The sequence below is a fragment of the Poromitra crassiceps genome, assembly GCF_964638095.1.
Source record: "Poromitra crassiceps genome assembly, chromosome: 12".
Taxonomy (NCBI): Eukaryota; Metazoa; Chordata; class Actinopteri; order Beryciformes; family Melamphaidae; genus Poromitra; species Poromitra crassiceps.
The window spans coordinates 42724515-42749637 of NC_139632.1; the positions used below are offsets into that span (position 1 = coordinate 42724515).

The window sequence follows — 25123 nt, forward strand, 5'->3', positions numbered from 1 at the left end:
TTGTTATGGTTGGACATTGTACCATGAGATTTGAGCTCATTGATCAACTGTCTACTGGTCTTACTTATAGCTTCAGCAGAGTAGGATTTATGACATCACTAATGATGTAATTCACATTGATTTATGACTTTGGTCCCTCACTAATGATGAATTGATGTAGGACATCATCAATGACATCACACCATCTCTCATGATCTCTGATCTCCAGTGGTGACATCTTGGATACTTTGTTGCTAATGATGTCACTTCTATTGTGTGACATCACCGCTGATTACATCCAGCTGCAGCCTGGGATGTTATGTTGCGGCAACTCTTGATGATGTCACTTCTCATTACTCATTGTGACACCATCGGGTTGGAGATGTTACTTGCCTGAAAAACGACCTAAAGAGAGAGCAGGTGGTGTCATGAAAGTGAGTGAGAAAAGGAGAAAATACTGAATACTGACATAACAGTATAATCCTAATGTTAATTTAAAATGAGATATTCCTCTAAATATGGCAAAAAAAATCATCCAAACGTTTAAAAAAAACAAATTTTCCACGGAAAAAGACAGTCCCTTCCTTGCAGCACCCCCTACTTAAAAACAGTTCCAGTGTCCCTGGTGGTGGAGACATTCATTTTTCTATAGACATTTTGTAAAATGCTTATAAAAAATAGATTTGCTTGGTCAAACAAAGCAATTCAGTTATATTTAGAATCACCACAATTTTTTGGTTTTGTTTTTATCTTGTTTTACCCCCTTCTTGTGTCTGAGTGTAATGTTTGGGGGGATGGGTAGGGGGGCCCCTGGGAGCTTCAGTGCCCTGGGGGCCCCTGGGGGTGTTCAGCTGGCCGTGACAATGGCTCTGTGCATAAGTGATTTGTTACAGACATTGATTATGTGATACACACATCTCTTATAACATCCCGTGGCAGAACCGTGCATCCGCTTCAAGTGAGGACCAATGCTACACATGACATAGCACCTGTTACGGTTTGGGTGATATTGTATGTGAGGAATGAAAAACGTGGTAAAAATATTCAATTTGTTGAATATTTTTGTTATTCTTGTTTTCTTATTTGCTCCAGTGATTGTTTGCATGTGTTTTTTTGTTTATCTCTGAGGAATCTACTCTAAGCCCACAATGCTCTCTAGAAGTTGGATGGCTACTCTATCTATGTCTTTCTCTAATAAAGTGTGTGTGTGTGTGTGTGTGTGTGTGTGTGTGTGTGTGTGTGTGTGTGTGTGTGTGTGTGTGTGTGTGTGTGTGTGTGTGTGTGTGTGTGTGTGTGTGTGTGTGTGTGTGTGTGGTCTGTTTGTCCGGAGATTAGCCAGAGAAACTTTCTCATCACTCGGGCCCCCTGATGCATTTTGGGTATTGGTTGTCCAGCCAACCAGAGTTTTTGTCTGGCATTGGATCTGTATTCACATGCGCACACACACACACACACACACACACACACACACACACACACACACACACACACACACACACGCACACACACATGCCACGCCACGATGGATATAGTGGGAAAGACCTTGAAGATTCATGATTTAATAAACTGTTATCTTTACCCCCTAGGAAGATGCATATAAGTGTGTAAGCCACTCACTACAGAGAGATGTTAAGCTTACATTGGGGCTGGGGGATAACAGGAGCTAATGATAGTTAAGCCTAGGCTAGGCATAACTTAATAACTCCTAATACTAATAACTATAGTGATAACATCAGCCATTCCGTTTGTAAGAATTCTTTGATGGTGATTTTTATTGAGATATTCTCAAGTTGATTTGTTTATTTAAATGATCCCCATTAGGTGATGCCATGGCAATCAGCTAATCTTCCTGGCATCCACTTGATATAGTGTACATAACAAATGACCTGATCAACATTACATTACATCCTCCAGGCACCTCATCTCTAGATTTGTGTGTCTATTTGATGACTGTACCATGGCCTCTACTGAGAGGATTAGAGAGGCATGGCAGGAAGAACTTGGTACTGAATTATCTGACATTATATGGGAAAAGAGCCTGTCGGTTGTACAACTCTGCTCAGTTAATAGCAGACATCAGCTGATTCAATTTAAAGTTGCTCACCGTCTTCACTACTCTAAGCAGAAATTACACAAGATTTATCCTACTATCTCACCACTGTGTGAAAGATGTCAAGTGTCAGAGGGCACACTGTCTCATGCCTTCTGGTTCTGCCCTTCACTGACGGGATTCTGGGCCAGAATATTTGACTGGTACTCTAAGGCCTACGGGGTGGCCCTTCAGCCGGAGGCAGAACTCGCCATCTTCGGCTGCTCAGAGTCCTCTCTGAACTTTCCTACAGCTGTGCAACAGTCTCTGACACTGGGGACAACTGTCGCCAAAAAACAAATTCTGAAGGAATGGAAATCTCCCTCTCCACCCTCTTTCCAATTGTGGTTGACGGACATGACCTATGTTATACGCATGGAGAGACTTAGGTTCCTGAGAACCAATGCACTTAGAAAGTTTGTGACTATCTGGGACCCGTTTTTAGTTTACCTCAACGAGGCTAGGGGTGACGGGTGACGGGTGACGGGTGACTCGCCCGGCTGGCTTCTCATAGACCCCTTGAGTGAGATCCCAAGTATATCGTTTACAAGAGCATAAGCACCTTAGGTGGCTGGCGGCACCACTTTGTAATGTTGATTATATTGTTTTGTTTTGTTTTGTTTTTCCTTTCTTTCCCCTGTGTCTGAGCCTGTTTGTCTGTTTTGTCTTGTTTGTGTTCTATAAAAATTAAAAATCTGAAAAAAAACAAAAAAACAAAAAAAAACATTACATTACATCAACTTTGATTCATATAAAAATACATTCATGGACAATTCAAAGCTAATCAAGTGACCCCTAAATTGACACAAATTAGACCATGGACCCCCCCCGTTTGATGAGATTTTGTCCTAGGGTCCCTCATCTGATAAGATTTTTGTTTTTAGACATTTTATTACAGGTTTATGAAACCCATGACCATACTAGTCATACATTCTGTAATGGTTACTTATGGATGGCATTATTGTGGAAAATAAATGACCCACACTTCTTTATAACATCCATCAATTCCTCGTCATCCCCCAGCTTCCTGTCTTCCCTCCCTCCATCCCTCCCCTCCCCTCTCCTCACCGTGGCTGTGATGCGGGGCCCGACCCCTCCCCTCTCCTCACCGTGGCTGTGATGCGGGGCCCGTGCAGCTGGGCGTGCAGTATGGCGTCGTTGACGTGGTTGCGGACCGCCAACAGAGCCAGCTCCACGCTGTTGTGGCCGCTGCTCGTCGCCAGAGTGGCTGCTAATCGCTGGAGCAATACCACCAAACTCCCCCAGGGGGCGGACAAGTCTGACACGCCCACCTGCAGAGGGAGAGAGAGAGAAGGGAAGGAAGGAACAAGGAATGTTTTAGGAATAAACAATATAAATGGATAAATAATTAATACATGAATTAATTTAACATAGATTTGTTTGAACAATCATTTTCTACATGATGCCATGTTAAATCAACAGAATTGAAGGTATTCTTTTTTGTTACTGCAGATCAAACAGTTGCTGGGTTTGGCAGCTCATTTGTAAACAGCCTCTCAGAGCCAATCAAGGACTCCGCTATTTCACATACCCCCACGTTGGTCCCGCCTACATTAATTAACCATTTACTCACTGGTTTTTTAAACCGTTTTGACGAGAATTTATTATTTTTATTGGGTGAACAAAAAAAAGATATATCTATGCCCTAGTAATGGGAATAGAGGGTGGGAGGGGGCTGACTGTGAAGCGCCTTTGTTAGTGCTAGTGTTTCTCAATATTAAGAACCACATTTCTATTCACTCAGAGGGTGATGCCACTCGTCCCCCTTCTAGCTCCCTGGCGTCGCCCCATGTGGTTTTACTGAAATGGATTTTACTTCCATCACTTTCACCATCTGCCCTCTCTCTTCCTGTTGCGTGCGGTAAAGCATCTGCCCTCTCTCTTCCTGTTGCGTGCGGTAAAGCATCTGCCCTCTCTCTTCCTGTTGCGTGTGGTAAAGCTGCCCTCTCTCTTCCTGTTGCGTGCGGTAAAGCATCTGCCCTCTCTCTTCCTGTTGCGTGCGGTAAAGCTGCCCTCTCTCTTCCTGTTGCGTGTGGTAAAGCATCTGCCCTCTCTCTTCCTGTTGCGTGTGGTAAAGCTGCCCTCTCTCTTCCTGTTGCGTGTGGTAAAGCTGCCCTCTCTCTTCCTGTTGCGTGCTGTAAAGCTGCCCTCTCTCTTCCTGTTGCCTGCTGTAAAGCTGCCCTCTCTCTTCCTGTTGCGTGCGGTAAAGCTGCCCTCTCTCTTCCTGTTGCCTGCTGTAAAGCTGCCCTCTCTCTTCCTGTTGCGTGCTGTAAAGCTGCCCTCTCTCTTCCTGTTGCCTGCTGTAAAGCTGCCCTCTCTCTTCCTGTTGCGTGTGGTAAAGCTGCCCTCTCTCTTCCTGTTGCGTGCGGTAAAGCTGCCCTCTCTCTTCCTGTTGCGTGCGGTAAAGCTGCCCTCTCTCTTCCTGTTGCGTGCGGTAAAGCTGCCCTCTCTCTTCCTGTTGCGTGCTGTAAAGCTGCCCTCTCTCTTCCTGTTGCCTGCTGTAAAGCTGCCCTCTCTCTTCCTGTTGCGTGCGGTAAAGCTGCCCTCTCTCTTCCTGTTGCGTGCGGTAAAGCTGCCCTCTCTCTTCCTGTTGCCTGCTGTAAAGCTGCCCTCTCTCTTCCTGTTGCGTGCGGTAAAGCTGCCCTCTCTCTTCCTGTTGCGTGCGGTAAAGCTGCCCTCTCTCTTCCTGTTGCCTGCTGTAAAGCTGCCCTCTCTCTTCCTGTTGCGTGCGGTAAAGCATCTGCCCTCTCTCTTCCTGTTGCGTGCGGTAAAGCATCTGCCCTCTCTCTTCCTGTTGCGTGCGGTAAAGCTGCCCTCTCTCTTCCTGTTGCGTGTGGTAAAGCATCTGCCCTCTCTCTTCCTGTTGCGTGTGGTAAAGCTGCCCTCTCTCTTCCTGTTGCCTGCTGTAAAGCTGCCCTCTCTCTTCCTGTTGCGTGCGGTAAAGCTGCCCTCTCTCTTCCTGTTGCGTGCTGTAAAGCTGCCCTCTCTCTTCCTGTTGCCTGCTGTAAAGCTGCCCTCTCTCTTCCTGTTGCGTGCGGTAAAGCTGCCCTCTCTCTTCCTGTTGCGTGCGGTAAAGCTGCCCTCTCTCTTCCTGTTGCGTGCGGTAAAGCTGCCCTCTCTCTTCCTGTTGCGTGCGGTAAAGCTGCCCTCTCTCTTCCTGTTGCGTGCGGTAAAGCTGCCCTCTCTCTTCCTGTTGCCTGCGGTAAAGCTGCCCTCTCTCTTCCTGTTACGTGCGGTAAAGCTGCCCTCTCTCTTCCTGTTGCGTGCGGTAAAGCTGCCCTCTCTCTTCCTGTTGCGTGCGGTAAAGCTGCCCTCTCTCTTCCTGTTGCGTGCGGTAAAGCTGCCCTCTCTCTTCCTGTTGCGTGCGGTAAAGCTGCCCTCTCTCTTCCTGTTGCGTGCGGTAAAGCTGCCCTCTCTCTTCCTGTTGCGTGCGGTAAAGCTGCCCTCTCTCTTCCTGTTGCGTGTGGTAAAGCTGCCCTCTCTCTTCCTGTTACGTGTGGTAAAGCTGCCCTCTCTCTTCCTGTTGCGTGCGGTAAAGCTGCCCTCTCTCTTCCTGTTGCGTGCGGTAAAGCTGCCCTCTCTCTTCCTGTTGCGTGCGGTAAAGCTGCCCTCTCTCTTCCTGTTGCGTGCGGTAAAGCTGCCCTCTCTCTTCCTGTTGCGTGCGGTAAAGCTGCCCTCTCTCTTCCTGTTGCGTGCGGTAAAGCTGCCCTCTCTCTTCCTGTTGCGTGCTGTAAAGCTGCCCTCTCTCTTCCTGTTGCGTGCGGTAAAGCTGCCCTCTCTCTTCCTGTTGCGTGCGGTAAAGCTGCCCTCTCTCTTCCTGTTGCGTGCGGTAAAGCTGCCCTCTCTCTTCCTGTTGCGTGTGGTAAAGCTGCCCTCTCTCTTCCTGTTACGTGTGGTAAAGCTGCCCTCTCTCTTCCTGTTGCGTGCGGTAAAGCTGCCCTCTCTCTTCCTGTTGCGTGCGGTAAAGCTGCCCTCTCTCTTCCTGTTGCGTGCGGTAAAGCTGCCCTCTCTCTTCCTGTTGCGTGCGGTAAAGCTGCCCTCTCTCTTCCTGTTGCGTGCGGTAAAGCTGCCCTCTCTCTTCCTGTTGCGTGCGGTAAAGCTGCCCTCTCTCTTCCTGTTGCGTGCGGTAAAGCTGCCCTCTCTCTTCCTGTTGCGTGCGGTAAAGCTGCCCTCTCTCTTCCTGTTGCGTGTGGTAAAGCTGCCCTCTCTCTTCCTGTTGCGTGCGGTAAAGCTGCCCTCTCTCTTCCTGTTGCGTGCGGTAAAGCTGCCCTCTCTCTTCCTGTTGCGTGTGGTAAAGCTGCCCTCTCTCTTCCTGTTGCGTGCGGTAAAGCTGCCCTCTCTCTTCCTGTTGCGTGCGGTAAAGCTGCCCTCTCTCTTCCTGTTGCCTGCGGTAAAGCTGCCCTCTCTCTTCCTGTTGCGTGCGGTAAAGCTGCCCTCTCTCTTCCTGTTGCGTGCGGTAAAGCTGCCCTCTCTCTTCCTGTTGCGTGCGGTAAAGCTGCCCTCTCTCTTCCTGTAGCGTGCGGTAAAGCTGCCCTCTCTCTTCCTGTTGCGTGCGGTAAAGCTGCCCTCTCTCTTCCTGTTGCGTGTGGTAAAGATGCCCTCTCTCTTCCTGTTGCGTGTGGTAAAGCTGCCCTCTCTCTTCCTGTTGCGTGTGGTAAAGCTGCCCTCTCTCTTCCTGTTGCGTGCGGTAAAGCTGCCCTCTCTCTTCCTGTTACGTGTGGTAAAGCTGCCCTCTCTCTTCCTGTTGCGTGCGGTAAAGCTGCCCTCTCTCTTCCTGTTGCGTGCGGTAAAGCTGCCCTCTCTCTTCCTGTTGCGTGCGGTAAAGCTGCCCTCTCTCTTCCTGTTGCGTGCGGTAAAGCTGCCCTCTCTCTTCCTGTTGCGTGTGGTAAAGCTGCCCTCTCTCTTCCTGTTGCGTGCGGTAAAGCTGCCCTCTCTCTTCCTGTTGCGTGCGGTAAAGCTGCCCTCTCTCTTCCTGTTGCGTGTGGTAAAGCTGCCCTCTCTCTTCCTGTTGCGTGTGGTAAAGCTGCCCTCTCTCTTCCTGTTGCGTGTGGTAAAGCTGCCCTCTCTCTTCCTGTTGCGTGTGGTAAAGCTGCCCTCTCTCTTCCTGTTGCGTGTGGTAAAGCTGCCCTCTCTCTTCCTGTTGCGTGCGGTAAAGCTGCCCTCTCTCTTCCTGTTGCGTGTGGTAAAGCTGCCCTCTCTCTTCCTGTTGCGTGCGGTAAAGCTGCCCTCTCTCTTCCTGTTGCGTGTGGTAAAGCTGCCCTCTCTCTTCCTGTTACGTGTGGTAAAGCTGCCCTCTCTCTTCCTGTTGCGTGTGGTAAAGCTGCCCTCTCTCTTCCTGTTGCGTGTGGTAAAGCTGCCCTCTCTCTTCCTGTTGCGTGCGGTAAAGCTGCCCTCTCTCTTCCTGTTGCGTGTGGTAAAGCTGCCCTCTCTCTTCCTGTTGCGTGCGGTAAAGCTGCCCTCTCTCTTCCTGTTGCGTGTGGTAAAGCTGCCCTCTCTCTTCCTGTTGCGTGCGGTAAAGCTGCCCTCTCTCTTCCTGTTGCGTGCGGTAAAGCGCTCCGACACATTTCGATCGGCACCGGTGGCACACGATGCAAAATGTAAAAGCGTAGAGAGGCCACTAGAGACTGCCAATACAAACTGATGTGGCAGCGATGGATTGGGTAGATGCGTCAAAAGCCTCGACTGTCGGCGATTAAAAAAATAAATAAAGATTGGAGCAATACTACACATTTCAGACAGCCTGTCGCACAGATGGAGACAAATATTCCCAAACCTCCCAAGCAAATAAAACTGCAAATTGTATCTGCATTCATCCACCGCATGTATCTCATGTGTCTATTAAGGAAGTGGCTTTACACTGGGAGCGGTTATGAGCAATTGCGGCTGACAGCTGCAAACACAAACGGAAAGACTAACTGACACTTTTATTTACAGGGATTTCCATAAATAAATTCAAGATGTAGTTTGGGGGCTTTGGGAAGTATGAGGTAAATTCATGTCAATATGAAGTTTCTGATGACAGATGATTTCCACACACACACACACACACACTCGCTCACATTTACTTACCAGACAGCCTCTCATCACGTTAACACACAGTCCGGTGCAGGGCCGTATCAGTGTGAACCCACTACAATGGGAACAGTATTGCATCCTCACTAAGCCCCGCCCACACTCCCTGGATAGCCCCGCCTTTTTGGTCGCATTCACAACCTCCCCGGCCAATTCCAGCAGCCGGCTCAGCGCTCGGCCCGCCCCCAGCGCGCGGGATAGGCCACCGACCAGGAGGTGGGGGTGGGGCCCGAACGGACTCACGTCCTGCCGCGTCAACCGCAGGCAGTCGTCGTGATTGGAGGAGGGGGAGGGGGAGGGAGGGACCTGGGGCGATGTGTGGCCAATGCCGGGGTTCAGCAGGCGGCGGTAGACCAATGGGAAGAGGTCGTCGTAGAAACGGCGCACGGCGTGTTCCAGTGAGGATTGGGAGCCTCCGGAGAGGTGGAGACGGACGTCGCTGAACAGCCGAGACACCAGGGGGCGACAGTCTGAGGACAGAGCGGCGTAGGCGCTGTCGAAAAGAGTGCTGGTCAGGTTAGCTGTGAAGGACACGAGCGAGGAGAAGGTCTCTGGAGAGAGGGGGAGGAAGAGAAGACAGAGAGAGAGCAAGGAGGAGAAATGTGGTGGGATCAACAAAATGTTAACAGGCAAGTGCAGTTAGCAGGATGACGCCCCTGCTTCATCAACTGCCATCTCCAATAACTGTACGGTAATAACTAATCTTGTATTATGTTTAAATGTATGTTTTATTGTGTTGTCTGCATCTCATGTAACATGTGCACCAACCACACCAAGACAATTTCCTTGTATGTGCAAAAATACTATGGCCGAATGAAATAATTCTGATTCTGATTCATTTCATAGGCTATATATAGACAGTTTTAACTTGACAACAAAAACATTCTAAATTGAACCCCCGCTCACTTCCTGTTGCAGTGTTTGCTATGGACATAAAAGAGAAAAAAACATTCAAGTGCAGGACTGACCATTCTGTGAAAACCGTCTATACAGCTGAGCGGCGAAAACAAAAGTAACGATGTCGAGTGAATATTTCTGCAGTTTGCCGAATGCTGAGAAAAAGGAAGTGCTGTGGGGTTGCGCTCTGGTGAAAACCGTCTATATATCTAATTTATTATTATCTAATGCTTTCACATTTATGTAAATTGGCAATTTACATAAACATCACTCTTATGCCTGGTCGCCATTTTGCCGGTAATGTAATGATGCGTGTGCAGAGCTATCATTTTTGTTAGCAGTCATGTCTAAAAAAAAAAGAAAAAAGAAAAAGAAAAAAGTAACCTACTCTATCATGTGTTGAACGAATACTGAGGTCTATATCGAGTAGCCTACTCGAGTACTCATGCCTACTCGAGTACTCACGCCTACTCGAGTACTCATGCCTACTCGAGTACTCATGCCTACTCGAGTACTCATGCCTACTCGAGTACTCATGCCTACTCGAGTACTCATGCCTACTCGAGTACTCATGCCTATCCCTACTACAAACTAGGAGACAATGAGAAAGATCCTTGTGCTTCACAAGAGTTGACACATATCAACCAGTAACGAATGACTCCTTGTGCTTTATGGGAGTTAAGAGCACAGTTGGAAAAGACCTTTGACCAATCACGTTGCTTGGATGAAAGTAGCGTTGTATAAGATTTCTTAAGTTGGGCATGGGGGGAGTGTTATACAATATAAACACTGTGTGTTACTGACCTTGGGCTGACATCGCCCCCTGCATGCCAGCCAAAATAGCTCCCGACTTAATTCATCCCAGCGCTCATTTTCACTAGCCCGTTATCTATAGTCAGGTGATAATGAGAGGCCCAATCTCATGAGCCACTGTATTTCCCCATCCCTCAGGCTAATAAAGTGAGCTGCACCCTTCCCCTGAGAGAGAGAGAGAGAGAGAGAGAGAGAGAGAGACACAGAGAGACAGAGAGAGAGACAGAGAGAGAGAGACAGAGAGAGAGAGACAGAGAGAGAGAGAGAGAGAGAGAGAGAGAGAGAGAGAGAGTGTGTGTGTGTGTGTGTGTGTGTGTGTGTGTGTGTGTGTGTGTGTGTGTGTGTGTGTGTGTACAGGTTTGAAAGCAGCCAACTATAAAGGGTGATGTCAATCTGATGGCATTCTGACAGACAGAGGAGAGACAACAACTGGGAGAGAGAGAGAGAGAGAGAGAGAGAGAGAGAGAGCATTAAACTTGATCCCAACTGTTGCCTTTGAGATGCCTGTCTGTCTCTGACTTTCAGCAAGTCACTCGGTCAGTAGAGCTGCTACGATTAATAGATTAGTTGTCAACTATTAAATTAATCGCCAACTCTTTAAAAAAAAAAGTCAAAATTAGCTGATTCCAGCTTCTTAACTCATTCACTGCCAATATCTGACTGGCATTTTTGGCACAGGCCAAGTATTTCCATAATGTTTGGTCATCTTTCAAGACCCACAGTAAATTCTGTACTAGGACTACAGTGATGTCCAATACCTCGAAATGAAGATCTAAGTCTCTACTTTCACCCCCAAAAAGAAAGTTAGCTTTTAGCATGTTCTGTACTCTACTTATAACCCTTTTTATACACCCCATGTTCACCAAAAAAGCCTGTCTGGGAAGAGAAAAGGGAGAAAAAAGCATTTTTGTAAAAGGGCACAATCTCAGGCATAACTCACTCTCAATTCTTTTATTTTGAACTGTATTGACATCAGACATGTAAATATTATTCGTTAGGACACAAATGACAAAAAAAAAATATATATATATATATATATATACACACATGAAGTGCTTTTTTTTTACATTCAACAATACAGTTTACTCGGTGTGAGTGTGCAGACAGACAGACAGACAGACAGACAGACAGACACACCGACAGACAGACAGACAGACAGACAGACAGACAGACAGACACACACACACACACACACACACACACACACACACACACACACACACACACACACACACACACACACGATCCCCCTTTTAGATTTCTAACCCAACATAGGATAAGCAATAACCACGCCCTGTGGCGCTGGGATTGGCCAGGAGCAACACTGGAGGGCACGCAGCCCAGCGATTTCATGAACCAACTGAAGAGCTCTTGAGAAGGACAGCGGGCTGCTGTGAGTGCCTTCTGCCCGCTGCTGCCTAGCTGTTCCTGTGTTTATTTTTGATTTGTTCTGGTACACCCGTCCTCGTCCATGTCTCCCTGTCATATCAACTCTGCTATTTGATCGTTCCCGTTTTCCCCTCGGCTATTCAACACGTCCTCACCGCCCTCGCAAACTGATCGATCATTTCCTCATTCCTCCGATGATCAAACACATCTCTTGATTACTTTCTCCCGTTTTCTCCTGGCTGGCACAGAGGAAGGCGACTCCAGCTCGTGCAGCGCGCCGAGGGCGTTTCAATGGCGTTTCTCCTGTCTGCACAAGGAAGCGTTACCCGTTCTCTGCTTTTCCTCTTGCTCAATTTCAAAACAACAGCTGCGGTATGTGTTTGATCGCGTGCTGTCGGCTACCCTTTGAAGGCAGGGACCTGTGTCTGTGTCACAGGCTGGGCAAGTGTTTGCTGCAGGCGCTGCACCAATAAAAACAAAAACACGTCAAACACGTCCTTGGCGGGGAAGGCCATTGCTGATAACACGTCAAAGACGTCATTGGCGGTGAATGAGTTAAATGTGAATATGTTCTGGTTTCTTTACTCCTCTATAACAGTAAACTGAAAAGGTTTGGGTTGTGGACAAAACAAGACTTTTCAGGACGTCATCTTGGGCTTTGGGAATCACTGATCGCCATTTTTCACCTGCCGCTTTTTCTGACATTTTATAGATCAAACAACTGATCAATTAATTGAGAAAATAATCAACAATCGATAATGAAAATAATCGTTAGTTGCAATGGTTACAGCACTGTCAGTCAGTGTGTGTGTGTCTTAACAGCTGAATTCCACTGTCACAGCTATACATGTAGCCACCTGACTCTTTCTGAGTGACAGCAAATGTATTAACCGATTTATGAAATAAGTCACAAATGCTTAGAGTCAAAATGAACCCAAGGGAATGCAAGTAGCGCGAGGGTCGGAGACGTTTCAGAGGCTGAAAACAAATCTCGTCTTGATGACAGGGTTGAGAGGCGGACCATAATAGCGTGTCGATGATTTGATTTGACAATTCTGGGGACTGGCTTTGGCATTGGCCAATCCTGCCGTGTTCCGCCCCCAAATCCAGTGGGATTCAGCGTGTTGTCGTGCTACGCGAGTGGGATCCGCCGAGTACCAGGCAGCCAGTAGCTTCTGTGGGGAGCAGAGCGGACAATCCGATGCATGGCTGCTGCCCGCCCGCCTGGAATCTCCAAGGGGCGACCCCTGACAACCAAGCTCTCTGAGACACACACTTTCACCCAAACAGAGGGTGGAGTCCACACACATACACACAGTAGGGTTGTCAAAAGTATCGATAGTATCGAAAAAATCAATACAAAGAATTTGAAACGGATACAATACTCATTTGCAACAGGTATCGATAATATCGATAAGTATCAATACTACAAAATTGTAAACTGATACAATACTAATTTGCAACAGTATCAATATGAGCAGTGCTTTCTCTTAATGAAAAATCAAACATACCACTGATTTCTCCCTCCCTGTCATTGGTGGGTATCTGTTGCTTCAACAAGCTCAAAGTGTTCTGATAGGTGACTAGAGCAGGTGTAATCTGCTGTGTTCTGATAGGTCGATGACTAGAGCAGGGGTAATCTGCTGTGTTCTGATAGGCTGATGACTAGAGCAGGTGTAATCTGCTGTGTTCTGATAGGCTGATGACTAGAGCAGGTATAATCTGCTGTGTTCTGATAGGCTGATGACTAGAGCAGGTGTAATCTGCTGTGTTCTGATAGGCTGATGACTAGAGCAGGTGTAATCTGCTGTGTTCTGATAGGCTGATGACTAGAGCAGGTGTAATCTGCTGTGTTCTGATAGGCTGATGACTAGAGCAGGTGTAATCTGCTGTGTTCTGATAGGCTGATGACTAGAGCAGGGGTAATCTGCTGTGTTCTGATAGGCTGATGACTAGAGCAGGTGTAATCTGCTGTGTACTGATAGGCTGATGACTAGAGCAGGTGTAATCTGCTGTGTTCTGATAGGCTGATGACTAGAGCAGGTGTAATCTGCTGTGTTCTGATAGGCTGATGACTAGAGCAGGTGTAATCTGCTGTGTACTGATAGGCTGATGACTAGAGCAGGGGTAATCTGCTGTGTTCTGATAGGCTGATGACTAGAGCAGGTGTAATCTGCTGTGTTCTGATAGGCTGATGACTAGAGCAGGTGTAATCTGCTGTGTTCTGATAGGCTGATGACTAGAGCAGGGGTAATCTGCTGTGTTCTGATAGGCTGATGACTAGAGCAGGTGTAATCTGCTGTGTAAGGTCAAAGTTTGTAATGAGTTCTATCAGGCCTAGATGATGGAGAAGCGTGCATCTGTCTGTCCATCTGTCTTTGTTTATTTTGTATGCCTCGTGATGTTTTGTCTCATCCCCCCGCATGGTATCGAAAATGGTATCGAGTATCGATATTTTCCTAGGTATCGGTATCGAAGCAGAAATTCTAGTATCGTGACATCCCTAACACACACACACAAAACAGAGGGTGGTGGGGTGGGGGTGGTGGTGAATAGTTCAGGGGGAGGAGTGTGTGTGAGAAAGGTGAAGAGGGCCTGGGACGTGATGAGGGAGGGGGGGGGGGGGACTTGTCTACACCAATGAGTGAGGATTTCTGTGTGTGTGTGTGTGTGTGTGTGTGTGTGTGTGTGTGTGTGTGTGTGTGTGTGTGTGTGTGTGTGTGTGTGTGTGTGTGTGTGTGTGCGTGCGTGCGTGCGTGCGTGCGTGCGTGCCAGTGCCCGTGCCCTGTGGCAAACCAAACACAGGTCGCCGCATCGAGTGACATGCCGAAGATTATACTCTGGGGTCATGTGATTATGTCTTTGCCCTCTGTGATTGGACGACAGCTGGGGCGACGTGGGGAGAGTGCGCAAGGGTCTTACAGAACCAGAACACACACACGCACACATGCAAGCAAGCATACCAACAACTCTCATAGACACACACACACACGCGCGCGCACACACACACACACACACACACACACACACACACACACACACACACACACACACACACACACACACACACACACACACACAGTAATCCACAGGGTGCAAATAGACTCTGTTTGACTACCGCCGCTCTGGACATGTCTCAGTTTCTCTAGTGGGCTTTTAATCACTGTCCTTTGAGACTTGGATCAGCTGTTAAACAATACAAGTATTGTGAAAACATTCATATGATTTCTTTCATGTCATAATTATATAGTTTAAACCTCATTAAAATTCAAACTGTCTAAACTGTCTCCAACAAATTGTTGCAGTTTTTGGTGAAAGGGTGTTTTCAATTCATTACTGTCAAATCCATTAAGTCATTCCTGATCACTATAGGGACTGAAAGTGAGCCTAAAGTAACTCAGACCAAGAGGAGGAGAGGGAGAGGGAGAGAGAACGAGAGAGGGCGAGATAGAGAGCGAGAGAGAGAGAGAGAGAGAGAGAGAGAGAGACACACACACACACACACACACACACACGTCTGCATGCCATGTTTCATCAACTCTACCTCTCTCATAATCTGCAGACTGAGCAAACACACACACATCCACACACATCACACACACACATGCACACACACACACACACACACACACACACATACACACACACACACACAGGCTGAATAGCGTTGAGAGACAAGTGGACAAGCAGAGTCTTCTTCCTCCTATTCAGAGCAGCCCGTTAGAGACCGGCTGTTGCCCACAGCAACAACAGCAACAACACATTTGTTGCCGTGGATACGTCCTGAATGTAAACATGCTCCAGACAGAGAGATGAGAGAGAGAGAGAGGAGAGAGAGGAGAGAGAGAGAGAGAGAGAGAGAGAGAGAGAGAGAGAGAGAGAGAGAGAGAGAGAGAGAGAGAGAGGAAGAGAGAGAGAGAGAGAGAGAGAGAGAGAGAGAGAGGAGAGAGAGGGGAGAGAGAGGGAGAGAGAGGAGAGAGAGAGAGAGAGAGAGAGAGAGAGAGAGAGAGAGAGAGAGAGAGAGCGCGGAGAGTTGCTCCTCTGAGAGTTTTGCTCTCTCAAAGACTCAATCCAACATCAGTTAATGCGCCTCAACTGACCCACACCGTCACACTGACACCAACTAGCAATGTCACGAGGAACGCACAGATGCAGCTAGCGCTAGACAGAGACGTCGGAACACCAAATTTGCATTTGTGAATCTCCCGGACAGACACTGGTACCAGCTGTTAGCCAAAGATGTTATTGGTGCTTGTAAATCATAAGAAATGCCAGAGGAAATTGTTAATGTAGCGTACAGTAGGTGAAGTAGTTTTGCTGTTCAACTGCGAGGAAATAAAAAGTAGAATTTGCCTGAGGGATAAAAGGAAGCATCTTTGATGCTATCATAATAAAAGTCTTCCATCTTTTTCACCAGAATGAAACGATACGCATGCTACATTAACCCTGTATACATTAACGCTGTATTAACCCTGTATTAACCCTGTATATATGTACATTATATACCTGTACATACAACCCTGTATGTACATTGAAGCCTGTAACACTCAGTTCTAAAAAAACACATATTCATTAGACTTCCTGGCATCTAACTGGACACTGCTCCCAATTCCATTTCTGTTGCTAAACAAAGGAAGAAATTGCATATTTTTCCATTCATCTGATAGTGTTTTCCAGCGGTAGATTCTCTGCCTACCAACACAAGGGTCGCTGGTTCCCTCCCGGCTCGGTCATACCAGGCACAATTGGCCGTGTCTGCGGTGTGGGAAGCTGGATTGAGGCTATGTGTCCTGGTCGCTGCACTAGCGCCTCCTCTGGTCGGTCGGGTCGCCTGTTCGGGGGGAGGGAACTGGGGGAACAACGTGACCCTGCCACGCGCTACGTCCTGCAGGTGAAACACCTGGCTGTCAGGTGAAAAAAACACATGTATCAGAGAGGAAGCAGGTGGCTCACCCTGGTAGGCCCTTGGCGTGTCCAGCGATCAGGTATTTCAGTTCGAAGCTGTAGGAGCGCATCTTCTGCTGCGTCTCGCTGCGGACGAGGCCGCAATGTAGCTGTCCTCCATCTTGCTGGTTGCAGCAGCTGGGCCCGGGGTGGACACACACGCTGAGAGACTCACCTGAGAGGGAGGGAGGGAGAGAGAAAGAGAGGGAGGGAGAGAGAAAAGAGAGGGAGGGAGGGAGAGGGAGAGGGAGAGGGAGGGAGAGGGAGAGAGAGGGAGGGAGAGAGAGAGAGAGAGGGAGGGAGGGAGGGAGGGAGAGAGAGAGGAGGTGAAGGAAGAGAGAGAGGGAGAGAGGGAAAGAGAGAGAGAGGGAGGGAGGGAGGGAGAGAGAGAGGGAGAGAGGGAGGGGGGAGAGAGAGAGAGAGAGAGAGAGATCGATCAGTAGTTAAATGGAGATACCGCTTTAGAACAGACAGGATATTGGTGAGACTCACTCAGCTCCATTGACAGTTTCAGCCATTGAGGCTAAATCCCACCATCATAATTAGACGTCCAAAACTGTGTCTATGAACATTCACTCTGACTGTTCTGCAAAACGCAAAAATAAATAAAAAGTGGACCAGAGTTTTTCCTGCCTATGAAACTTTTAGGAGGCCCAGCTCGTTTCTCTCTGACCATTTATAGAAAATGTGGACATCCCCGTAACGTTCTATCCATTCAGCATAGTTAGCATTTAGCTGCTAGCCCAGCCCAGGCAGACACAATCTGAGATTTAAACCCTGCAGTAAACGCACATCTGAACAGACGTCTATGTACCTGCTTTTGAATCCCCAATCCTGTAGTGTAGAGCCACTGCACCGTCCTTTGGGTGGGTCAGCCCATTGAGATATAGGGGGGTTTTTACCCCACCATTTTGTGGGCGTTCCCACACAGACCGATGGTCTCTATAAGGCCTCTGAATGAATGCCATGAATATGTTTCTAAATGATTAGTAATAACTACTCAATCAATTTACATTCACAACAACTACATGTTGGTGGTTGTGAGCTTGATGATCTTGACATGTCGATGCCACCTAAGCCTCTGTCAAAGCAGGAGATACAATTTAAGAATATTTCACGACATTGTTTTTGACGTATAAACATGAAGAGTGGCAAGACTTTACAAAATGAATACTTCACTGGGCCAGACATGGTGACGTGCACAGTGGGCGAGACTTCACCACTCAATAAAAGTGTGTGTGTGTGTGTGTGTGTGTGTGTGTGTGTGTGTGTGTGTGTGTGTGTGTGTGTGTGTGTGTGTGTGTGTGTGTGTGTGTGGTAGTGTGTGTGTGTTGTGTGTGGCGTGTGTGTGCGTGTGTGTGCGTGTGTGTGCGTGTGTGTGTGTGTGTGCAGGGCAGTCAGACATTAGCAGACTTCTGTAAGCCGAGCTGGCAAGCAGCTGACTCAGATCAAGGGTGTGTGAGAGAGAGAGAGAGAGGAGAGAGAGAGAGAGAAGAGAGAGAGAGAGAGAGATTGAGAGAGAGAGATGAGAGAGAGAGAGAGAGAGAGAGAGAGAGAGAGAGAGAGAGAGAGAGAGAGAGATCAGACAAAGAAAGAGCGCAGACTGTAGGGACCATGTCTGAACTGACACATCAAAATACCATGACAAAGAGGACTGATACTGCAGTGCACACACACACACACACACACACACACACATGCACACACACACACACACACACACACACACACACACACACACACACACACACACACACACACACACAGGCAGCCTTTTCATAAAGCCATCAAAGGATGGAATAGGCTCCCTGACGTCGCAAACTGTGATGTTTTTTATTTTATTTATTCTGACCAAACAATTTTGCCAGTACTGATCGCAGCAATGGTGGCAAAATGATCACGGTTATCAGTATGATCACTGTATTATCACGGTATTGTTAAAACGTGCTGAGAATGTTCAAAACGGACTGATATCATTCACCGAAATCATTTCGCCAAGTTTTATATGGAAAACTCAGACTCAAAAAGTACTGATACCGTCCCTGAAATCATTTCACCAAGGCTGCGCGCCTGCGTCTGGGAGACTGTTGCTTTGTTTGATGATGGACAGTATTTATTGACTGTGTGTCTGTGACTGTGACTGTGCGCCACACACCATCTCAAATGAGCATTTCTATAAAGACTGTGTGAAGCCGCAGCGCTAACGCAGCACTCGATGGCTCAGTGCTGGAGATCTATATTTGTGTTCAGGACTATCTGGGTTATTCCTCTGAAATAGTCTCTCCTCACCAGGCAGCGTTGGCCTGCAGGGCGTCGGGATGATCCCTTCCTTTTGGAATTTGCCCCTGCATTTCTAAAACGATGGTTCTAGACCCTGTGTGGGAGCAAAGGCTGTTTACGTTTGGGTCCACATGTAGGCTACTACAAACCCTGTTAGCAGGAGTTTGATTTAGACGTTCCCATCAAGGCACGGGTTCCTTCATTCGCTCATGTCAGGGCAGGGGGGGGTGAATGAGAATACAAATAGTAACTGTATTAAAATGTTTAACACAACACATTTTACAATTCACTTGAATCAGAATCAAGTGAATCAACTCAAGCCTGAATGGAAACTGGAAATAGAAACTAACGTATAACAGCAATGCACTTGCAGTATAACATGAAATGGTTTAAGAGGCGAGGACTTAACCCCATAGCACCCCTAATGAACAACACCTAGGTGTTTATAGTGTGTCTGCCCTCCTAATAGTGAGTTTACACTCACTCTTATTGCATGTTCTCCTGTTTGTCTGGTTGTCTGGTTGTGGACTGTTGGTCAGGCATGACATTTGACAATGTCCTCTTGGGATTTGGGGGGAAAAGCGATCAACTTTTTTAACCATTTTGTGACATTTCATATTCTAAATGACTAGTTGAGAATAATCGACGGTATAATCGACAATGAAAATAATGGTTAGTTGCAGCACTCCTCAGCATTGGTGTGTCCCACAGTGTCCCCTACTCGTCCCCACATTTGGTTAGTTGGGACCTGGTCACCCTACCTGTTGCGGGTCTGTCTGGTACCAGCTCCACCGGGCCTATTTGGCGCATCATGTAGGCCGTCTTCACCTCAAGACAGCTGTCCGCATCGGCCGATCTACAGCCAGCCTCCTTGAGAAAAACCCAAGAAAACAAAATCACCCGAAGCAAGTCCGCGTTTGGTAAAGCTGCACGGAACATCGCACCATCTCAGTCCAGAGAGAGAGAGAGAGAGGGGGAGAGAAGAGAGAGAGAGAGAGAGAGAGAGAGAGAGAGAGAGAGAGAGAGAGAGAGAGAGAGAGAGAGAGAGAGAGAGAGAGAGAGAGAGAGAGAGAGAGAGAGAGAGAGAGAGAGAGAGAGAGAGAGAGAGAGAGAGAGAGAGAGAGAGAGAGAGTAGTGGTCCCAGTAGACCTACTGTCACCAGATCCTGTCTGCATCTGCAGCCTGCCACTCTAGTTTGCATGCTCTCTCTCTCTCTCTCTCTCTCTCTAGTCTCTCTCTCCCCTCCCTCCCTCTTCCTCTCTCATCTCACTTCAATGAAATTACTTTGCATACAAAATTAAAATTTTCTCCTCTTTTTTAGACAAAACCCGCCAAAAACAAACAAGAAAACAAGAACAAAAAAACAGAAAAACACACACACATACACTCCAATATTACAGTGTGGTGAAGGTGCTTGTAAAAAAAAATTATATATATATATATATATATATACAAATCTAGAAATGAAATGCTTGGAGTGAGGAGGGCTTAGCAATACATCAAAATGAACATTTTCAAACACACACACACACGCACGCACGCACGCACAAACACACACACACACACACACACACACACACACACACGCGCACACACACACATACACAATTACATTCAAACTGTAATATTTATTTATTTAAAATATATACGGTAAGCCTATACGAGGGATCAGCCGAGCAGCATTTTGGTAAACAATGGATGGAACCCTATAGAGCCTGAGTTTCAGCGTCTGACTCTAGCCGGCTGACCGTGTTTACAATTTAAAAACTGCAACAGTTCACACAACTTTAACACGACATGCATATATTATACATCAAACTCTTGAGCTAATTCTGCTCTCACTCAGAATGTCAAAATATAAGCGATGTGACTTGATGTGAGATATTAACGTTTGTTTGGCACAACTCATACTAGTTCACTGCCGTGGGGTTACGCATTTTTGGGTGGCAGTGACGTCACGCTGATTCGTCCTATTAGTCTATAGTGAATTATCACCAATTTATAATGGCGTTGTATAATGGTATAACAGTTACAGCATTACAATAAAAAGTTATTCAAATATTTAAAAAGCAAATATTGGACACTGTAGAATTGCCTTATCTCCCTCCCTCCCTCCCTCCCTCCCTCCCTCCCTCCCTCCGTCTCAGACAGACAGACACACACAGACACACACAAACAAACACACACACACACACACACACACACACACACACACACACACACACACACACACACACACACACACACAGTGAAGAGAGGAGCAACATGTTGCTCAGCAGCTTTAAAACAAAGGTATCCAAACTAAAGTCATATTCCTCAGACTTCCCTGATTCCCTTCCAGAGTCAGGATTGAATGGTGGAGCATGGGCTCCCCCACCTGGTCATACAGGGGACGATGCCTGTCGAGAGATATCTCATAGCCGCCCTTAAAAGCATATTCTCCCAAGTCCCAAGATACAAGATATACATGCAATCAAGCATTTAAAAAACTGTATAAATAACGGTTAAAAAAAATCCACAATGTGGACATTGACAAAAACGCTATTTGTGTTATCATACTCTGGGTTTATAATGTATATTCCACGAAATAGACGGGAAGAAGTGAGGAGGAAAGTAGAGTAGGAGGAAAGCACCTCGGTGGAACCAATACTACGTCGTGTGTCGTTTCGGTGGGACATAAGATATGTGAACACTTAGGTTTGACCTTCCGTTCCGCCTGTGCTGGATTCCGACGTTAACGTTACAGGATTTATTTTTGTTTTCCGTCCTCATCGCGAACATGTCCTTAATGAAGTGTTGGCCTCCGCAGAGTCTATTTTCACGGTAATGTCTGAGTGATGTTTGGAGAAGCATGCTAGTTAAGAATTGGCAAATATAGCTAGCGTTAGCTTACTGGCACGCACGTCCAGGACAGGTACACGGAGCGAATGTCAAGCCAAAATGCATTTAACAATCTGTCGCTTTAGCTATGTTACTGCTAGCTACCCAGAAAGAGTCCCTACTACATAGATGTGCCTACATAGACTTGCATGCGACTTTCTCTCCCAAGCTGTCTACATCAGCGATACGCACGTATTTACAAAGTGCCACAGAAACATTTCAAAGCCAGGGTTACAAAGCTTGATGCTGCTCATTAAAATACCTCTTTTCATCCGAAGTCTGTGTGCTGGTGGTGATATCATTTTTACCGAGCTTTTGACCAGACTGTGGCGCTGTTGAGCGCTGTGACGGCTGGGCTCTAAACCGGAAAAAATAATATCACCAGCACAGACACACAACACTTTTGCAAAACATAATGCTTAGGATAAGATCAAACATTGTTAGTATTTAAAACTAATGTGAAATAAACCTACCACATTCCCTTCAGTAGGCTATCTTGTCTTGACAAGACTTGTTTTTGGCTGGTTTTGGCGTGATAGATTGCAATATTCTCTCATTTATGAGCAATTGCATTTTAATTAGTTTTTTTTACCTTTTCTCTAGTTTTATTTACTATATTTATTGTCTATTATTAACCTTTGCAGTGTCTTGTTTTGTACTTTCTCTCTCTCCCTGTGTACAGATGTGTTGGCCATGCGGTCAGCCGAGCTTGTTGCCTTTCTGTGTTGACTGTCCATACACAACATGCTCCATGGCTGGTCGGGGCGTCACAGCTACACACCCACGGACCTCACATGAACTCCAACAGGGCGTCAGTGGTCCGCTGTGGACGGCAGAAATACGAGCGACTCTACCCTGTTCTGCTGGTCCGGCCCGACGGATCCGCCATTAACATCAGATACAAAGAGCCAAGACGCATCCTGACGGTTAGTATGTCTTCTGCAGGCTTCGTGGACTAACGGATTGCATGTAACAGGATTATGTACTCAGATTACAAAAAAAATGTAACTTTAATCAAGATTACAGTTACATTTAGTAAAAATTGTAATTACTAGCAGGATTACAACTTTATGGAGCAGAGCAGTCAGTCAGTGAGCACAGGGATGTTCAAGTGTTATCATAATGAAGCGATTCATCCCGCTTCAATCCCACCAGCGTCTCTACTTTCTGCGGCAGCTCAAAAAATTCAGGGTCAGTAAAGTAGCCATGACCCACTTCTACAGGTCGGCTATTGAGAGTGTGCTCACTTTCTCCATGCTTGTCTGGTTTGGTCACACAACCACTCAGGACAAGACTCGGCTGGAAAGAGTAGTACGCCGAGCAGCTAAAATTATCGGCTGTAGTCTCCCCTCACTGTCATCACTTTACTCAAAAAGAATAATCAGGAAGGCTAACAAAATCATTGCAGACCATTCTCATCCGGCACACCACCTATTTAACCTCCTCCCATCAGGCAGGAGATACAGGAGTATGAAGAGTAGAACATCTCGCTTCAGAGATAGCACCTACCTCCAAGCCATAAGGCACTTGAATTTGCACTGACACATTACCGTTGTCACTTTAAACTGTATGCACCTTAAACTGTATGCACTTTCTACTGTATATGCTGTAGCTGAGAACTGTTCCTGTATGTTCCTGTATGTTCCTGTCGTTGGCTGCTATGTTTTTGTTTGTCTCTGAGAGTGAACCAAGACAAATTCCTATCAACTTTTGTTGACATGGCAATAAAATCTTTGAATCTTGAATCTTCATGCTAATCAAAGGCAACATTTTCAATCATCATGAAATTCCACACCATGTCTGCGTCACCATTTCCGCCTAAACGCTCCTCTTTCCACATACAAACAATGCGAGCACCATGGCAACAAGCACACAAGAAAAAGAGGGAGAGGATATTTGCTCCCCTCGCATATAAATCAACGCATATCCGTCTAATACCGATCGCAGCCCCCTGAATCGTATCGAAATCGCATCATCGTGGCAGATTTTGTGATATCGGCAAATATCGCGTCGTTGTCCAATGAATCGATATAATATCGTATCTTGATCAAACTTGTGATTCCCCACCCCTACTATTTTCATCTGTGTTGATTTTTAAAACGGCAGGGTAGGTTAGACCTATATTGTTTTGCAGCTAAACTTAAACTTAAATCTTCTCCATAGTGGATGGCTTGCATCTTGTCTGAAACGTTTCTTTGAATGGCTCATTATCCTACCATAATGGAACAGGTAGCTTACTGTGCTGTACTTTATAAGCAACACATAAAGTCATGTGTTTTTGGAAAAGATGTCCTCCTGAGGAGCATGCCCCCAGAATCAAATGCAGGAAATCTGTTCAAAAGTGATCCTAAACTGGGGGAATAGCGTGATCCTCCCACGCGCTACATCCTGCCGGTGAATCTCCTCACTGTCAGGTGAAAAGAAGCGACTGGCAACTGCACATGTATCAGAGGAAGTTTGCCATTTCTGTGTGTGTGTGTGTGTGTGTGTGTTGCCAGATGCCAGTGGATCTGTCTACTCTATCTGAGGAGGAGCGTCGCGCCCGACAGAAGAAGAGAGAAGTGAGGAAGACGGCGAGGCAGACATCGGTCCACTACGAGGACGACTTTAGAGCTGAGGATTACAGTCACTTCTGGAAGAAGAAATAAGCTGTTTCATATGTGTGTGGAATGCAAAGCAAGGCTCTGGAAGAAGAAATAAAAACCATGGACAATTATCTAAACCAGAGACCTATTTTATATCTGTGTCTCACAACCACACCATGTGCAACATCTGTATTGTCTGTTTCTACGACTACTCAACCAATTTGAGTTTTTGAAGGCTGTTATGTGTGGTTTTAAACCACCAATCTGTGATAAGTGTTAAGTGATTCCACCAGAATTGCATTCGTGTGAGTGTGGAAAAGCCTCAAACAGCACAACACACATATGGGACACGAAAACTCTCCATTGAAACAAAGACTAATGACATTCTGCAGGGTGATCCATCCCACCTATTCAATAGTAAGAGAAACTTACAAAATCTTGTTTTATGGAGCTGTGGTCAGGAAGAGCCTCACCCTCTGGTTGACATGACCAGAAATCTTGGTCCGATCTTGGTGCGTTTTCTCCTGGAAGTGGAACAATCTCTTATCTAGTATCTGCAAGGATATCTTTTATTGTTAAGATTACATCTTAATAAAAGGTGTGGTTAGGCACCAAGAGCCGATTGTCATTTCTCTCTGCCATAGCATAATGAATAATGATAAAGAGAATGGAATTTTGTTGTTGAAATTAGCAATGTGTGGGAACTGCATGGGAAGTATATGAGACTAAATAATGGAACCAAATCATTTGAACTTTGCATTTTTAATGTATGAACACAGGATCAAAAGATCTAAGACGGTTTCAAATGACAAAAATCTAGAATGAAATCTTGTTCTGTATCTGGTAGGCAACTTTCATTTTGTATTTGGTGAAAATTTCCCAACAACTTTGACTTTTAGTTTTCATCAGTAATTCTAATCATTTGAGAGATCAGGCCTCTCTTTTCAGGCTCTGCAAAATCTCACCACTCGCGGCGAGCTCTCTGCAAGGAGGGGTCGTAGTGTCTGCCAGACCATCCTGCAGACTGTCTAGTCCAGACCATCCTGCAGACTGTCTAGTCCAGACCACCCTGCAGACTGCAAAGAGATAAAGTGTATCCACAGAAGAGATGGCGTGTAGCCGCCATGATCCAAACTGCACAAGGCGTGTCCGTCACTTTCCAGTGAGACAAATA

General features: G+C 46.5%; 1 protein-coding gene and 1 pseudogene across 2 annotated transcripts in view; one reads left to right on the forward strand and one right to left on the reverse strand.

The window, feature by feature from the left end:
• The window catches only part of LOC310786237 (glypican-5-like), a 96400-nt pseudogene extending 76977 nt beyond the window's left edge, over positions 1 to 19423 (reverse strand). Inside the window, exons 1-4 of the transcript in view lie at positions 19246 to 19423; positions 16214 to 16379; positions 8159 to 8712; positions 3178 to 3360 (exon numbers count right to left, since the gene is read on the reverse strand). The product of the transcript in view is annotated as a glypican-5-like (transcript). The remainder of the gene's footprint in view (positions 1 to 3177; positions 3361 to 8158; positions 8713 to 16213; positions 16380 to 19245) is intronic.
• Positions 19424 to 21193: 1770 nt separating this feature from the next.
• On the forward strand, positions 21194 to 24665 carry mrpl55 (mitochondrial ribosomal protein L55). Its single transcript, XM_083648015.1, has 3 exons — positions 21194 to 21307; positions 22047 to 22290; positions 23863 to 24665. The coding sequence occupies exons 1-3, from the start codon at positions 21264 to 21266 to the stop codon at positions 24010 to 24012; spliced, it is 438 nt and encodes a 145-aa protein (XP_083504141.1). The 5' UTR covers positions 21194 to 21263; the 3' UTR covers positions 24013 to 24665.
• The last annotated feature ends 458 nt before the right edge of the window (positions 24666 to 25123 follow it).

Bases quoted from the DNA above. Each gene is read 5' to 3' on its own strand.
- mrpl55 (XM_083648015.1), top strand. From the start codon at position 21,264: ATGTCCTTAATGAAGTGTTGGCCTCCGCAGAGTCTATTTTCACG. The intron at 21,308-22,046 runs GTAATGTCTGAG...CCCTGTGTACAG, and splicing joins CCGCAGAGTCTATTTTCACG to ATGTGTTGGCCATGCGGTCA. The intron at 22,291-23,862 runs GTTAGTATGTCT...GTGTGTTGCCAG, and splicing joins AGCCAAGACGCATCCTGACG to ATGCCAGTGGATCTGTCTAC.